The 15258-nt window shown below is 40.4% G+C and overlaps 1 protein-coding gene across 1 annotated transcript in view; it reads left to right on the forward strand.

Annotated features, from left to right (window-relative positions):
- The window catches only part of TCEA1 (transcription elongation factor A1), a 58207-nt gene that overhangs the window by 10539 nt on the left and 32410 nt on the right, over positions 1-15258 (forward strand). Inside the window, exon 2 of the mRNA XM_049853771.1 lies at positions 8962-9024. Coding sequence (XP_049709728.1) covers positions 8962-9024 — 63 coding nt within the window. The remainder of the gene's footprint in view (positions 1-8961; positions 9025-15258) is intronic.

Genomic DNA, 15258 nt, shown 5'->3' on the forward strand with positions numbered 1-15258 from the left:
AGCCTGGAAGCTGTGCTGAAACTTGTCCACTGTGGGCGACTGCTGAGATTTGAAACACTGGTGGCATAGCTTCCAGTATCACAGCAACACGCAAACCACCATGGTACTACAAACTGACAGACAAGTGGTGGTATGTATTAGATTAGAAAAAATATGGTAGAATAAGTAGCAAGTTGGAATACTGGGCTGCAAGTTGTAGGTGGTACTGTTGCTTTTCATCTGATTCCCTTCCTCTTTAACTTTAGGTGCTTTCCATAATTCTTCTTGGAGTCTTATTTTCGTTCTCCTTCATTTGGTCTACTGGGAGCCTTTAAGTCTAGACAGGAACTAGCAGTGAACATTTTTTTGAGCTTAACATGGACCTAGTTCTGAATTTTCTTTTAGAATTTGCTTTTTACTGCTGTACAAGAACCAAGGCAGACAGCAGTGTTCTCTGGATAGACCTCTGAGATACAGGGACCTAATGAGAATTCTAGCAAAGAAATACCTATTCCCACTTTGTGTGAGGAAATGCTAGAGGTGCTGCAGTGTCTTCTGACCCTCACTCCTACTTTCTCAGGGTTGACTCCTTTTTTAGGCATGTTTTCTCCAGGGAAATGAAAAAAAAAAAAATTTTTTTTTTTTTTGTTGTGGAAAAATATAAAAAAAATTGCTGTTTTGACTATTTTTAAGTGTACAATTCATTGACATTAATTACATTCACCATGTTGTGCAGCCATTGCTTTTATTTCCAAAACTTTTGCATCATCCCAAACAGAAACTCAGTACAGGCATGCATTGTAGATATTGCAGATTTGGTTCCAGATCACTGCAATAAAACGAGTATCACAATAAAGCGAATCACACAAGTGTTTTGGTTTCCTGGTGCATGTAAAAGTTACATTGATGCTATACTGTAGTATCTCAAGTGTGCAATAGCGTTATTTCTAAAAAAACACGTAAACCCATTGCCCTCAGTCTATACCGTGATTAAAAATATTGCTAAAAATGCTGACCATCATTTGGGCCTTAAGTGAGTCCTAATAATTTTTTCTGGTAGAGGGTCTTGCCTTGATGTTGATGTCTGCTGACTAATCAGGGTGGTGGTTGCTGAAAGTTGGGGTAGCTGTGGCAGTTTCTTGAAATAAGACAACAGTGAAGATTGCCACATTGATTGCCTTTTGAAAGCTTTCTCTGTAGCATGCAATGCTTTTGGATAACATTTTACCCACAGTAGGACTTCTTTCAGAATTGGAGTCAGTCCTCTCAAACCCTGCAGCTGGTTTATCAACAGTTTATGTAATATTCTAAATCCTTTGTTGTCATTTCAGCAGCGTTCACAGCATCTTCACCAGGAGCCAATTCCATCTCAAGAAACCACTTTCTTTGCTCACCCTTAAGAACCAACTCCTCATCCGTTAAAGTTTTATCATGAGATGCCAGCAATTCAGTCATATCTTCAGGCTCCACTTCTAATTCTAATTCTCTTGTTTTCCACCGTATCTGCAGTAACTTCCTCTGCTGAAGTCTTGAACCCCTCAAAGTCATCCATGAGGGTTGGAATCAACTTCTTCCAAAGTCCTGTTAACGTTGACATTTTGACCACCTCCCGTGAATCACAGATGTTCTTAATGGCATCTAGAATGGTGAATCCTTTCCAGAAGGTTTTCAGTTTATTTTGCCCAGATCCATCAGAGGACTCACTGTCTGTGGCAGCTGTAGCCTTATGAAATGTTCTTTCTTAAACAATAAGCCTTGGAAGCTGAAACTACTCCTCGACCCGAGGGATGCAGAATGGACATGTTGTTAGCAGGCACGAAAACAACGTTAATCTCCTTGTACATCTCCATCGGAGCTCTCAAGAGCGGTCTTCAAATGTTCAGTAAACCGTGTTGTGAACAGATGTGCTGTCATCCACACTTTGCTGTTCCATTTATAGAGCACAGGCAGACTAGATTTAGCATAATTCTTATGAGCCCTAGGGGTTTTGGAATGGCAAATGAGCATTGGCTTTAACTTAAAGTCATCAGCTGCATTAGCCCTTGACAAGAGTGTCAGCCTGTCCTTTGAAACTTTGAAGCTGGGCTTTGACTTCACCTCTCCAGCTATGAAAGTCCTAAATAGCATCTTTTTCCAATATAAGGCTGTTTTGTCTGCATTGAGAATCTGTTGTTCAGTGTAGCCACCTCCATCAGTTATCTTAGCTAGATCTTCTAGATAACTTGCTGTAGCTTCTACATCAGCACTTGCAGCTTCGTCTTGCACTTTATGTTATGAAGGTGGCTTCTTTCCTTAAACCTCATGAACCAACCTCTGCTAGCTTCAGACTTTTCTTCTGCAGCTTCCTCACATCTGTCAGTCTTCATAGAATTGAAGAGAGTTAGGGCCTTGCTCTGGATTAGGCTTTGGCTTAAGGGAAAGTTATGCCTGGTTTGATTTTCTATAAAACTTTCTCCTCATCAGCGGTAAGGCTGTTTCACTTTCTTATCATTTATGTGTTCACTGGAGTAGCACTTTTAATTTCCTTTAAGAACTTTTCGTTTGTATTCACAACTTGGCTAACTGATGCAAGAGGCCTAGCTTTCGGCCTGTCTTAGCTTTCGACATGCTCTCCTCACTAAGCTTAATCATTTCTAGCTTTTGATTTCAAGTGAGAGACATGCGACTCTTCCTTTTACTTGAACACTTAGAGGCCACTGTAGGGTTATTAATTGGCCTAATATCAATATTGTCATGTCTCAGGGAGTAAAGAGGCCCGAGTAGAGAGAGAGAGATGGGTGAACGGCCGGTCAGTGGAGCAGTCAGAACACACATAATATCAACTAAGTTCGTTATCTTATATAGTCTCGATTCGTGGTGCCCAAAACAATTACAATAGTAATATCAAAGATCACTGATCACAGATCACCATAACAGATATAATAATAATGAAAAAGTTTGAAATGTTGCGAGAATTGCCAAAATGTGACACAGAGACACAAAACGAGTACATGCTGTTGGAAAAATGGCGCTGATAGACTTTCTCGATACAGGGTTGCTACAGACCTTCAATTTGTAAAAAACACAGCCTCTCTGAAGCTCAGTAAAACGAAGTATGCCTATATTCTTCAAGCAATAACTCCTCCTTGTCCCTCCCCCAAGCCCTTGGTAACCATTAGTAAACCTTGTCTCTTTGCATTTGCCTGTTGTAGATATTTCATATAGGTGGGATCCTATAATATTTGCCCATTTGTGTCTGATTTATTTCACTTAGCATAATGTATTCTAGGCTCATTCATGTTGTAGCATTTGTTAGAACTTCATTTCTCTTCATGGCTGAATAACTCCATTGTGTGTAATATTGACATATTGAACACAAATGACCAAAGACCAGATGAGTTGTGGAATGACATCAAGGACATCATACATGAAGAAAGCAAAAGGTTGCTAAAAAGTAAAGAAAGAACAAAATTGATGTCAGAAGAGACTCCAAAACTTGCTCTTGAACGTAGAGCAGCTATAGCAAATGGAAGAAATGATGAAATAAAAGAGCTGAGCAGAAGATTTCAAAGGGCGGCCTGAGAAGACAGAGTAAGCTATTATAATGAAACGTGCAAAGACCTGGAGTTAGAAAACCAAAAGGGAACATGCTTGGCATTTCTCAAGCTTAAAGAACTGAAGGAAAAATTCAAGCCTCAAACTGTAATATCGAAGGAGTCTATTGGGCAAAATGCTGGACGATGCAGGAAACATCAAAAGAAAATAGAATGCACTCAGTCATTGTACCAGAAAAAATTGGTTGACATTCCAGCATTTCAGGAGGTAGCATATGATCAGAAACTGATGGTACTGAAGAAGTCCAAGCTGCCCTGAAGGCATTGGCAAAAACTAAGTTTCCAGGAATTGATGGAATATTAATTGAAATATTTCAGCAACGGATGCATTGGTGTTAGTGCTTTCTCGTGTGTGCCAAGAAATTTGGAAGACAACTATCTGGCCAGCCAAGATCCATCTTTGTGCCTATTCCAAAGAAAGGTGACCCAACAGTATGTGGAAATTATCAAACAGTATCATTAATATCACCAACAAGTAAAGTTTGCAGAAAGTAACTCAAAAATGGTTGTAGGGAACTGCCAGAAATTCAGGCTGGATTCAGAAGAGGATGTGGAAACAGGGATATCAATGCCGATGTCAGGAAGAGCTTAGCAGAAGCATAGAATACTGGAAAGATAGTGTTGTTGAGTATGCAGAAGCATTTGACTGTGCGGATCATAACAGATTATGGGTAATATTGCGAAGAATGAGAATTCCAGAACACTTAATTGTGCTCGTGAGAAACCTGTGCAGAGACCAAGGGGCAGTCATTCAAACAGAACAAGGGGGTACTGCCTCGTTTAAAATCATTTGTTTAAAAGGTGCGTGTCAGGATTGTATCCGTTCACTGTATTTACACGATATGTATGCTGAACAAATAATCTCAGAAGCTGGACTGTGTAAAGAAGAATGCAGCATCAGGTTAGAGGAAGACTCATTAACAACCTGTGATATGCAGATGACTTGACCTTGCTTGCTGAAAGCTAAGAGGATTTGAAGTACTTACTGATGAAGATCAGTGACTACAGTCTTCAGTATGGATTATGCCTCAACATTAAAAAAAAAAAAAAAATCCTCACAACAGGACCAATAAGGAGCATCATGATTGTCTTCGTTATCTAGTGCTGCTCTAACAGAAATACCACAAGTAGATGACGTTAACAAAAAGAAATTAATTTTCTCACAGTCTAGTAGTATAGAAGTCCAAATTCAGGGTGTCACCTCCAGGGGAAGGCTTTCTCTCTCTGTCGACTCTGGAGGAAGGTCCTTCTCATCATTTTCCCCTGGACTAGGAGCTTCTCCACACAGAAACCCTGGGTCCAAAGGACCTGCTCTGCTCCTGGGCCTGCTTTCTTGGTGGTATGAGGTCATGCCCCCCCCCTTTTATATCTCAAAAAAGAGTGGCTAAGACACACTAATCTTGTAGATTGATTCCTGCCTCATTAACGTAACTGCCGCCTATCCCACCTCATTAACATCATAGAGGTAGGATTTACATAGGAAAATCACATCAGATGACAAAATGGTGGACAGTCACACAATACTGGGAATCACGGCCTAGCCAAATTGAACACATATTTATGAGGACACCATTCAGTCCATCAAAATGTTAAACAGAAAAAATCTTGAAGTTGTCAAGGATTTCATTTATTTGGATCCATAGTCAACAACCATGGAAGCAGCAGTCAAGAAATCAAACAACATATTGCACTTGGCAAATCTGCTGCAAAACCCAAACCAAACCAAGCCCACTGCCGTCAAGTTGATTCCAACTCATAGTGACCCTATAGGACAGGGTAGAACTGCGCCGTAGAGTTTCTAAGGAGTGTCTGGCGGATTCAAACTGCCGACCTTTTGGTTAGCAGCTGTAGCACTTAACCACTACGCCACCAGGGTTTCCTCTGCTGCAAAAGACCTCTTTAAAGTATTGAAAAGCACAGATGTCACTTTGAGGACTAAGGTGTGCCTGACCCAAGCCATGGTATTTTCAGTTGCCTCATATGCTTGTGAAAACTGGGCAATGAATAAGGAAGACCAAAGAAGAATTAACACCTTTGAATTATGGTGTTGATGAAGAATATTGAATATACCATGGACTTCCAGGAGAATGAACAAATCTGTCTTGGAAGAAGTACAGCCAGGAATGCTCCTTAGAAGTAAGGATGGTGAAACTTCGTCTCCTGTGTTTTGGACATGTTGTCAGGATGGCACAGTTCCTGGGGAATGACATTGTCATGGATTGGATTATGTCCCCCCGCCCAAAAGTGTGTGTATCAGTTGGGCTGGGCCATGACTCACACTATTGTGTGATTTTTCCTATATGTTGTAGATTCTGCCTCTATGATGTTAATGAGGGCAGATGGGCGGCAGTTGTGTTAGTGAGGCAGGATTCAACCTAGGAGACTGGATTATGTCTTGAGGAAGTCTCTTGATTTACAAAAGAAGGAATCCATCAGAGAGGCAGGGGGAACCTAGTACCACCAAGAAAGAAGCACCAGAAGCAGAGCGCATCATTTGGACCCGGGATCTCTTGTGTGAAGAAGCTCCTAGTCCGGGGGAATATTGATGAGAAGGCTGGCAGAATGTCTCCCCCTGGAGCTGATGCCCTGAATTTGCACTTGTAGCCTACTTTACTGTGAGGAATGAATTTCTCTTTGTTAAAGCCATCCACTTGTGGTATTTCTGTTCCAACAATGCTGGATGACTAAGACAGACATTATGTTTGGTGAAGTAGAGGGTCAGTGAAAAAGACCATCAAGAGACAGATTGACACAGTGGCTGCAACAATGGGGTCGAACATAGCAGTGATTGAGAGGATACAGCAGGACCAGGCAGTGTTTTGTTCTGTTGTACTTAGGTTTGCTGTGAGTCAAGACTGACTCAGTGACACTTGTCGTGAATTGGGTTGTATCCTTCAAAAATATGTGTCAACTTGGCTAGGCCATGATTTCCAGTATTGTGTGGTTGTTTTCTATTTTGTGGTATTAATATAATTTTCCTATGTGTTGTAAATCCTAATCTCTGCCATTGGTTAATGAGGCAAGATTAGGTAATGTTGAAGAGGATTAGGGTGGGATTACTCAGGTTACATCCCTGATCCAATGTGTGGCCTGCATCATATTTTATCTTACAAGAAATGAAGAGAGAGAAATGAGCAGAGAGAGGGGGACCTACTACCACGAAGGAACATGAGCCTCGAGCAAAGCATGTCCTTTGGGTCCAGGATCCTTGCTCTGAGAAGCTCCTAGGCCCAGGGGAAGATTGATGTCAAGACACGTGTAGATCTGCAGGGAATGCCAGGCATTCCCCTAGAGCCTGCGCTCTTAATTCAGACTTCTAGCCTCTAAGCTGTTGGAAAGTACATTCTGTTTGTTAAAGCCATCCACTTGTGGTATTTCTGTTACAGCATCACTAGGTTAGCTAAGATAGCACCTTAACACAAGAACAATTTATGTACCAAATTGGGTTATCCACTCATCTGTTGATGGACACTTGGGTTGTTTCCACGTTTTGGTTATTGTGAGTAATGCTGCAATGAACATTCGTGTAAAAATATGTTTGAGCCTGCTTTTAAGTTTTTTTGGTTTTTTTTTAAATGTGTATCAGCTTGGCCAGTCCATGGTTCCCAGCACTGTGTGATTGTCTACCATCTTGTCATCTGATGTGATTTTCCTATGTGCTATAAATCCTCCCTCTATGATGTTAATGAGGCAGGATTAGAGGCAGTTATGTTAATGAGGCAGGACTCAATCTACAGGATTAGGTTGCATCTTGAGTCAATCTCTTTTGAGATAAAAGAGGGAGAAGGAAGCAGAGAGACCAGGGGACCTCATACCACCAAGAAGCAAGGGCCAGGAGAATAGTGTGTCCTTTGGACTCGGGCTCCCTGCCCTGAGAAGCTCCTCAACTGGGGAAGATTGATGGCAAGGACCTTCCCCCAGAGCAGACAGAAAGAGAAAGCCTTTCCCTGGAGCTGGCACCCTGAATTTGGACTTCTGGCCTCCTAGACTGAGAGAATAAATTTCACTTTGTTAAAGCCATCCACTTGTGGTATTTGTTGTAGCAGCACTACATACTAAGACATGTGGTAATTTCATGTTTAACTTTTTTGAAGAACTGCCAAACTGTTTTCCCCAGCAGCTGCAGTGCGCCATTTTACATTCCCATCAGCATTAGAAGAGGGTCCCAATTTCTCCACATGCCTTCCAACCCTTATTTCCTGGTTTTTCCAAGAATAGCCATCATAGTGGGTATGAATGGTATCTCACTGTTGCTTTGATTTGCATATTCCTAATGGTTGATGATGATGATGAATGTTTTTTCATGTGCTTGTTGGCCATTTGTATATCTTATTTGGAGAAATGCTTATTGAAGTCTTTTGCCCATTTAAAAATTGAGTTGTTTGTATTTTTGTTGTTAAATTTTAGGAGTTCTTTATGTGTTCTGGATATTGAACCCCTAACAGATAAACAGTTTCCAGATATTTCCTTTATTCTATAGGTTATCTCTTCACTTTGTTCATAAAGTTCTTTGAGGCACAAAAGTTTTCATTTTTGATGAAGTTCAGCTTACCTATTTTTTCGTTTGTTGCTTGGCTTTTGGTGTCTTATCTAAGACTTTGTTGCTGGAAACAAGGTCCTGAAGCTTTACCCCTATGTTATCTTTTAAGAGTTTCATATTTTGGCTATTATTGTTAGGTCAAAATCGATCCATTTTGAGTTAATTTTTGCATATGGCATTACATATGAGTCCAGTTTCATTCAGTTGTCACTGCAGCATTTGTTGAAGAGACTATTCTTTTCCCATTGAATGGATTTGGCACCCTTTTTGAAAATCAGTTGGCCATAGATGTGTGGATTCATTTCTGAATCTCAGTTCTATTCCTTTGATCTATATGTTTATCCTTGTACTGCTACCACACTGTCTTTATTACTGTGGCTTTGTAATATGTTTTGAAATTCAAAGTATGAGTCTCCCACTTTTGCTCTTCTTTTTCAAGATTGTTTTGGTTATTCAGGGTCCTTTGCAATTCCAAATAAATTTGAGGATTGGCTTTTCTCCGTTGAAATTTGGGATGTGTTACACCACCACAGTAAGAAATTCATTTTACATTTTTCCTTAGGTATTTTTATGCATATAAACAAATACTGCTGAAATAAACTTTCACAAAACAATGCTTATCAGGTACTTCACTAGCGCTGGTCATAACCTATAAGTGGATTTTATGATCTTCTGTTGCGTTGCAACCCTCGTTTGAAAAACACTATATGTAGTGTGTATGTGTACATATCTATATGCATATATATAGATATAGATGTAGATATATACACCTCTGTTCTCACATGAGTAAGTGTTCGATAGTGACCTTAATGTCCTGGGAATTAAGTATGAAATTATTTTATTTTACAGGCTGGAGCATTGGATTTGCTGAAAGAGCTTAAAAATATTCCCATGACGCTGGAATTATTACAGGTATGTGCTTATTACAGTTGGTATGTATATGGTAGCTATTATACCTTATACTAGATCTTATTTAATGTTTTAATAAAGGAGCTTTTATATCACCTTTAAAATATTTTATAACAGTGTATCATATAAGTTTTCAATAGTTAATTGTTATAAAATACTGAAACATTTTTGTACTGTCCTGTTATGGTATAAAAGGAGCCCTGGTAACGCAGTGGTTTAAGCTCTCAACTGCTAACTGAAAGGCTGGTGGTTTGAACCCACCTAGCCTCTCCACGGGAGAAAGACCCGACAGTCTGCTTCTGTAGAGATTACAGCCAAGAAAAGCCTATAGGCCAGTTCTGCTGTGTCACATGGGATATCTCTGAGTCAAAAGTCAACTCGAGGCCACCTAACAATAACAACAACATGATGATGTAAGCAATTATTAGCATCTGTTTTTAAGATAGTAGCATAAACAAATAATCCACTAACTTACCATTGTAGAAAACATGTCACTTACCTCATTAAAACCTGAATCTCCAAGCTTGGCCAAAAACCCAAACCAAACCCATTGCCATTGAGTTGACTCGTGGCTCTGATTTGGTCTCCCAAGATTTCATCTTCCTGGTCTCTCATGGATAGCAACTGCCAACATGAAGCAGGCCTCAGGATGAGGATGTCAGGATGTTGACCTCCTGTCTGTCTCTTTTTTTTTTATTATGCATTAGGTGAAAGTTTACAGATCATGTTAGTTTCTCATACAAAAGTTTATACATGAATTGTTATGTGACCCTAGTTGCTAGCCCTATAATGTGACAACACACTTCCCCTTTGCACCCTGGATTTCTTGTGTCCACTCAACCAGCTTCTATCCCTTTCATCTGGCTTCTGGACAAGAGCTGCCCACTTAGTCTCAGGTATCTACTTGAACTAAGAAACACACTCTTCACGAGTATCATTTTATTTCTCATAGTCCAGTCTAATCTTTGAAGACTTGGCTTTGAGAATGGCTTTAGTTCTGGGTTAACAGAGTCCAGGGGGCCATGCCTTCTGGGGTTTCTTCAGTCTCAGTCAGGCCGTTAAGTCTTGTCTGTTTATGTGGATTTGAGTTCTGTACCCCACTTTTCTCCTGTTCCGTCAGGGACTCTCTGTTATGGTCTCTGTCAGGGTGGCCATTGGTGGTAGCCAGGCACTATCTAGTTCTTCTGGTCTCAGGCTGATGTAGTCTCTGGTTTATGTGGCCCTTTTTGTCAGTCTTCTCTGTTTTTTAGCACTGGTCAAGCACGTACACAGTTGGATATCTAGTAGACATTGCACAGATTCATTACTAAAGTCTTATTTTAATGTTCTGTCAGGTTAGAATATAAAAAATTAAGAAAGATAGAATATTAAAAAGGAAGTAACGTGACTCTGACCATTGCCAGCTAGACATTTCTCCTGATTGATAAGTGCTTTCTTTGCTGTTTCTATGCTTCTAAGTCAGAATTCAGGGAAGGGTGGCCGGGGTGTTTGAACTTGTTTGGGGAAAAAAGTCACACATTTTCACTAACATCTAACTGAAATTGAAATTTTTTTTTCCAACTCTGAAGGTAGTAAACCACAGTTGTATTAGCAGTATTTCTGATTATAACTTAACAGAAATTAACAAATATTTTAACTTCAGTATATTGCATTTGTTGCAGATATACTGAAATCTGTGTTTATTATTATAGTGGGTATTATACCCTATGCTAGATAGTATTTAATGTTTTGATAAGGGAGCACATACATTATTATGTCACTTAAAAAAATGCTTTGTATCTATGTATTGTATAATCGATTTTCTGTGTGATCCTATGCATTTTATTTAATCCATTTTAAGAGCATCCTAAGAAGGGATCCGTAATGTTCTCCAGACTGCCCAAGGGATCCGTGGCACATAAAAATGTGAAGTACTCTTCTGAATGTACATCCAAGAAAGTCATAAAGTCCTACCTTCCCAATTCAGGCTTCCTATCCAAGGATTAGCAGCTACACTGGCAAATAACTCTGGGAATAACTTTCTCTTTGAGAATTACCTACCTAGGCATGGTCTAACCCTAGTAGACCTTTGTGGAGAAGACCACGTCAAAAACATCATAGTTTAATTCCAGCATTTATTTAAGAGATAATGCATAGAGTTACACAGGGTGTGGAGCTTGGATGATGCTGTTGTTGTGAGCTGGTTCTGACTCATAGGGACCCTAAAGGACAGAGTAGAAACTGCAGTAATCTTCAGGGGAGCAGATTGCCAGGTCTTTTCTTCCACAGAGCTGCTGGTGTGTTTGAACCACTGACCTTTCTGTTAGCAGCTCAGCACTTAACTATTATGCCATCAGGAAGTTGGATAGGGTTAGCATTTATACCCATCTTTGATTTTTGTTCATATGCTTCTTTCCTTGGAAAGTCTATGTATTTTTATAACAAATGTTGAGGGTTTTATTTTTTATTTATTTTTTGTGTGGTAAGTGCCATTTCGACAATCTTATGTGTACAGGTCAGTGACATTAAATATGTTCATCGTGTTGTTCAACCATCATCACGTATCTGAGTTTTTATTATGGTTAAGAATTGTTTGGGGGCACAAAAAGAAACAATCTTTGATGGTTACGAGGGAGGGTAGAGGTGGGGTTGGAAAAACACTAAATAGACAATAGATAAGTGATAACTTTGGTGACGGGTAAAAGAGTACACAATACTGGGGAAGCCAGCACAGCTTGTACAAGGCAAGGTCATTGAAGCTCCACAGACACATCCAAACTCCCTAAGAGATGGAATTGATGGGCTGAGGGCTGTGGGGACAATGGTCTCGGGGAACATGTAGCTTAACTGGCATAACAGAGTTTATAAAGAAAATGTTCTACATTCTACTTTGGTGAGTAGCATCTGGGGTCTTAAAAGCCTGTGAGCAGCCATCTAAGATACTGCACTGGTCCCACCCCTTCAGGAGCAAGGAAGAATGAAGAAAACAAAAGATACAAGGGAAAGATTAGTCCAAAGGACTAATGGACCACATCTACCATGGCCTCCACCAGACTGAGTCCAGCACAACTAGATGGTGCTTGGCTACCACCACTGACTGCTCTGACAGGGATCACACTAGAGGGTCCCAGACAGAGCTGGAGAAAAATGTAGAACAAAATTCTAGCTCAAAAAGAATGACCAGACTTGCCAGCCTGACAGAGTGGAGAAACCATGAGAGTATGGCCCCTGGACACCCTTTCAGCTCAGTAATAAACTCACTCCTGAGGTTTACCCTTCAGCCAAATATTGGACAGGCCCATAAAACAAAATGAGACTAAAGGGGCACACCAGCCCTGGGGCAAGGAGTACAAGGCAGGAGAGGACAGGAAAGCTGGTAATAGGGAACCCAAGTTTGAAAAGGGAGGGTGTTGACATGTCGTGGGGTTGTTAACCGATGTCGTGAAACAGTATGTCTCCTAACTGTTTACTGAGAAACTAGTTTGCTCTGTAAACCTTCATCTAAAGTACAAAAGAAAAAAATTGTGTTGGGTTTGTAAAGATGAGTAAGATATAGTCTTTGCTTCTCTTTGAGCTTAAAGGTCTAATGTAGGTGTCCAGATAGAGTTTGTATGGGATTCATTTTCGGGGCTGGGGCAGGTAGAAGCACAAAGACATTTACCTCTTAATCTCATCAGTTAATCTGGGAGATCTGGAAAGCAAGCGTTTGTATAGTCAATAAAGCATAAACTGAGCCTCAAAAGATGAGTATGTTCTCACTAGGCAGCTGGAAGGCTCTTAAGTGGTGCAGTTTGCACGTGAGTACTAACCTAGAAGTTGTTAGTTCGAACCCACCCACTGATGCAGCAGAAGGCCAGGTGATCTGCTTCCATAAGATGAGAACAGCCATTGCTATGAAGTCGATTCTGACTCATGGTGACCCATCTGTTACAGACTGGAACTGCTCTGTAGGGTTTTCTTGGCTCTAGTCTTTATGAAAGGAGATTGCCAGGCTTTTCTCCCATACTGCTGCTGCATGGGTTCAAACGCCAACCTTTAGGTTAGCAATCTACTGGAAACTGCTTTTGCCATCCGGGGACTTTCTGTAAGATTACAGCTAAGAACATCTGTCATGGATTGAATTATATTCCCCCCAAAATGTGTGTATTAATTTGGTTAGGCTATGTGTGGTTGTCCTCCATTTTGTGATTTTCCTATGTGTTACAGATCATAATCTCTGCCTGTGGTTAAAAGGATTAGGGTGGGATGTAACACTCTTGCTCAGGCCACTCCCTAATCCAGTGTAAAGGGAGTTTCCCTGGGGTGTGGCCTGCACCACTTTTTATTTTACAAGAGGTTAAGGGAAAGGAAAGCAAGCAGAGAGTTGGGGACCTCATACCACCAAGAATGTAGCACCAGGAGCAGAGCGTATCCTTTGGACCTGGGGTCCCTGTGCCTGAGAAGCTCCTTGACCTTGGCAAGATTGAGGACAAGGACCTTCCTCAGAGCCGACAGAGAGAAAGCCTTCCCCCTGGAGTTTACGCCCTGAATTTGGACTTTTAGCCTACTGGGCTTTGAGAAAATAAACTTCTCTTTGTTAAAGCCACTCACTTGTGGTATTTCTGTTATAGCAGCACTAGATGACTAAGACAACATCCTGTGGAGCACTTCTACTCTGTAACACGTGGGCCCACCATAAGTCACAATGGACTTGACAGCAACAGGTTAGGCAGCTGGGCAGGGGAAGGTATTCTGGCAGGAAACTATATGTGGAAGCAGTATGTCATATTAGGGGAACTACAAGTTATTTGATACAGTAGGAAGGTAAGGTGAAAGGGCAAGCCTGATACAGAGTTGAAGATGCAGGATCGCATGCAGAACCTCACATGCATTCCTGAGTGTAGCTGGGCTGAAAGGTGTTGGGCAGGAGAGCACATGACCTGATTTGTACATTAAAAAAAATGGGAGGCTGGAAACAGGAAAACTTGTTGACTAAAGCACTTATTTAGGTGAGCAGTGATGAGGGCTTGAAGTAGGATAGTAGCAATAGAAAATGGAGAGAAGGGGAGCTTGTTAGTGACGGACAGTCTACAAGAATTACCAGCTGACTAGATGTGGGTGAAGGAGAGGGAGGAATTTCGGAAGACTGAGATATTTGCAGTAGGTGATGGTAAATGATGCCATTTAACAATACTGGAAAATTTAAGAAAGGTTGCCTGGTGGGGTTAGAAAAACAAAAACAAAAAAATACAGGAAAATTCAAGAAAGGTTGCCTGGTGGGGTTAGGATAAGAAGGAAATAAAGATGAAAGGCTGAAGGGATAAAGGATAATTCTGGATACATTGGGTTTTGAGAAGCCTGTGAAAACAAATAGATGTAGATGTCTGGTAGATGGTTGAGTACATCATTTAGAGCAGTGTTTTCAAATAGAACTTTCTGCAATGATGGAAATGTTCTATATCTGTCCTGTGTAATATTGTAGCTGCTAGCCACATGAGAGTATTGAGCACTTGAAATGTGACCTAAGAACTGAATTTTTAAGTTTAATGGATTTTAATTTAAAAAGTCATTTGTGTAAACAGCTCAAGAGTGTAGGAGAAAGAGTGGGGTTAGGAAATATTTGAGACGTAATAGCACAGGGACGGATTAGATCTTCCAGGAAGAAGGGTAAGCGGTGTTAAGATGTAACTAAACCAAAAAAAAAAAAAAAAAAACCCATTGCCGTCGCGTTGATTCCGACTCGTAGCGACCCTATAGGACAAATAAAACTACCCCGTAGAGTTTCCAAGGAGCACCTGGTGGATTTGAAATGCCGACCTTTTGGTTAGCACTTAACCACTACACCACTATGGTTTCCAAGATGTAACTAGACAATTTAAATCAAATGAGAACTGAAGATTCCATTGGAGTTTACAATTAGGATGCTTTGTACAAAAGGCTAATTGCTGTGGATTGAAGAGTGAATGGGAAGTGAGGAAGTAAACAGGAAGACAAATACCATAATAGATTGGGCTAGTTTTGTAAATTATATACAGTAAATTCATTTATTCCGTAATTATTCAGTGCCTGCTATGTAGCACATTATTCCTTTTTTTTTTTTTAAAGTAATATATTACTCTGTTTTCAGTGAAGGTTTACACAGCAGTTTAGCTTCTGATTCAACAATTTCTGTACGAATTGTTCAGAGACGTTGGTTATATTCCTCAGGATGCATGAACATTCTCAGTATTTCCATTCTGGTTACTCTGTTTCCATTAATCTAGTTTTCCTGTCGCCTTT

The sequence above is a fragment of the Elephas maximus genome, chromosome 15 (assembly GCF_024166365.1).
Source record: "Elephas maximus indicus isolate mEleMax1 chromosome 15, mEleMax1 primary haplotype, whole genome shotgun sequence".
Lineage (NCBI taxonomy): Eukaryota > Metazoa > Chordata > Mammalia > Proboscidea > Elephantidae > Elephas > Elephas maximus.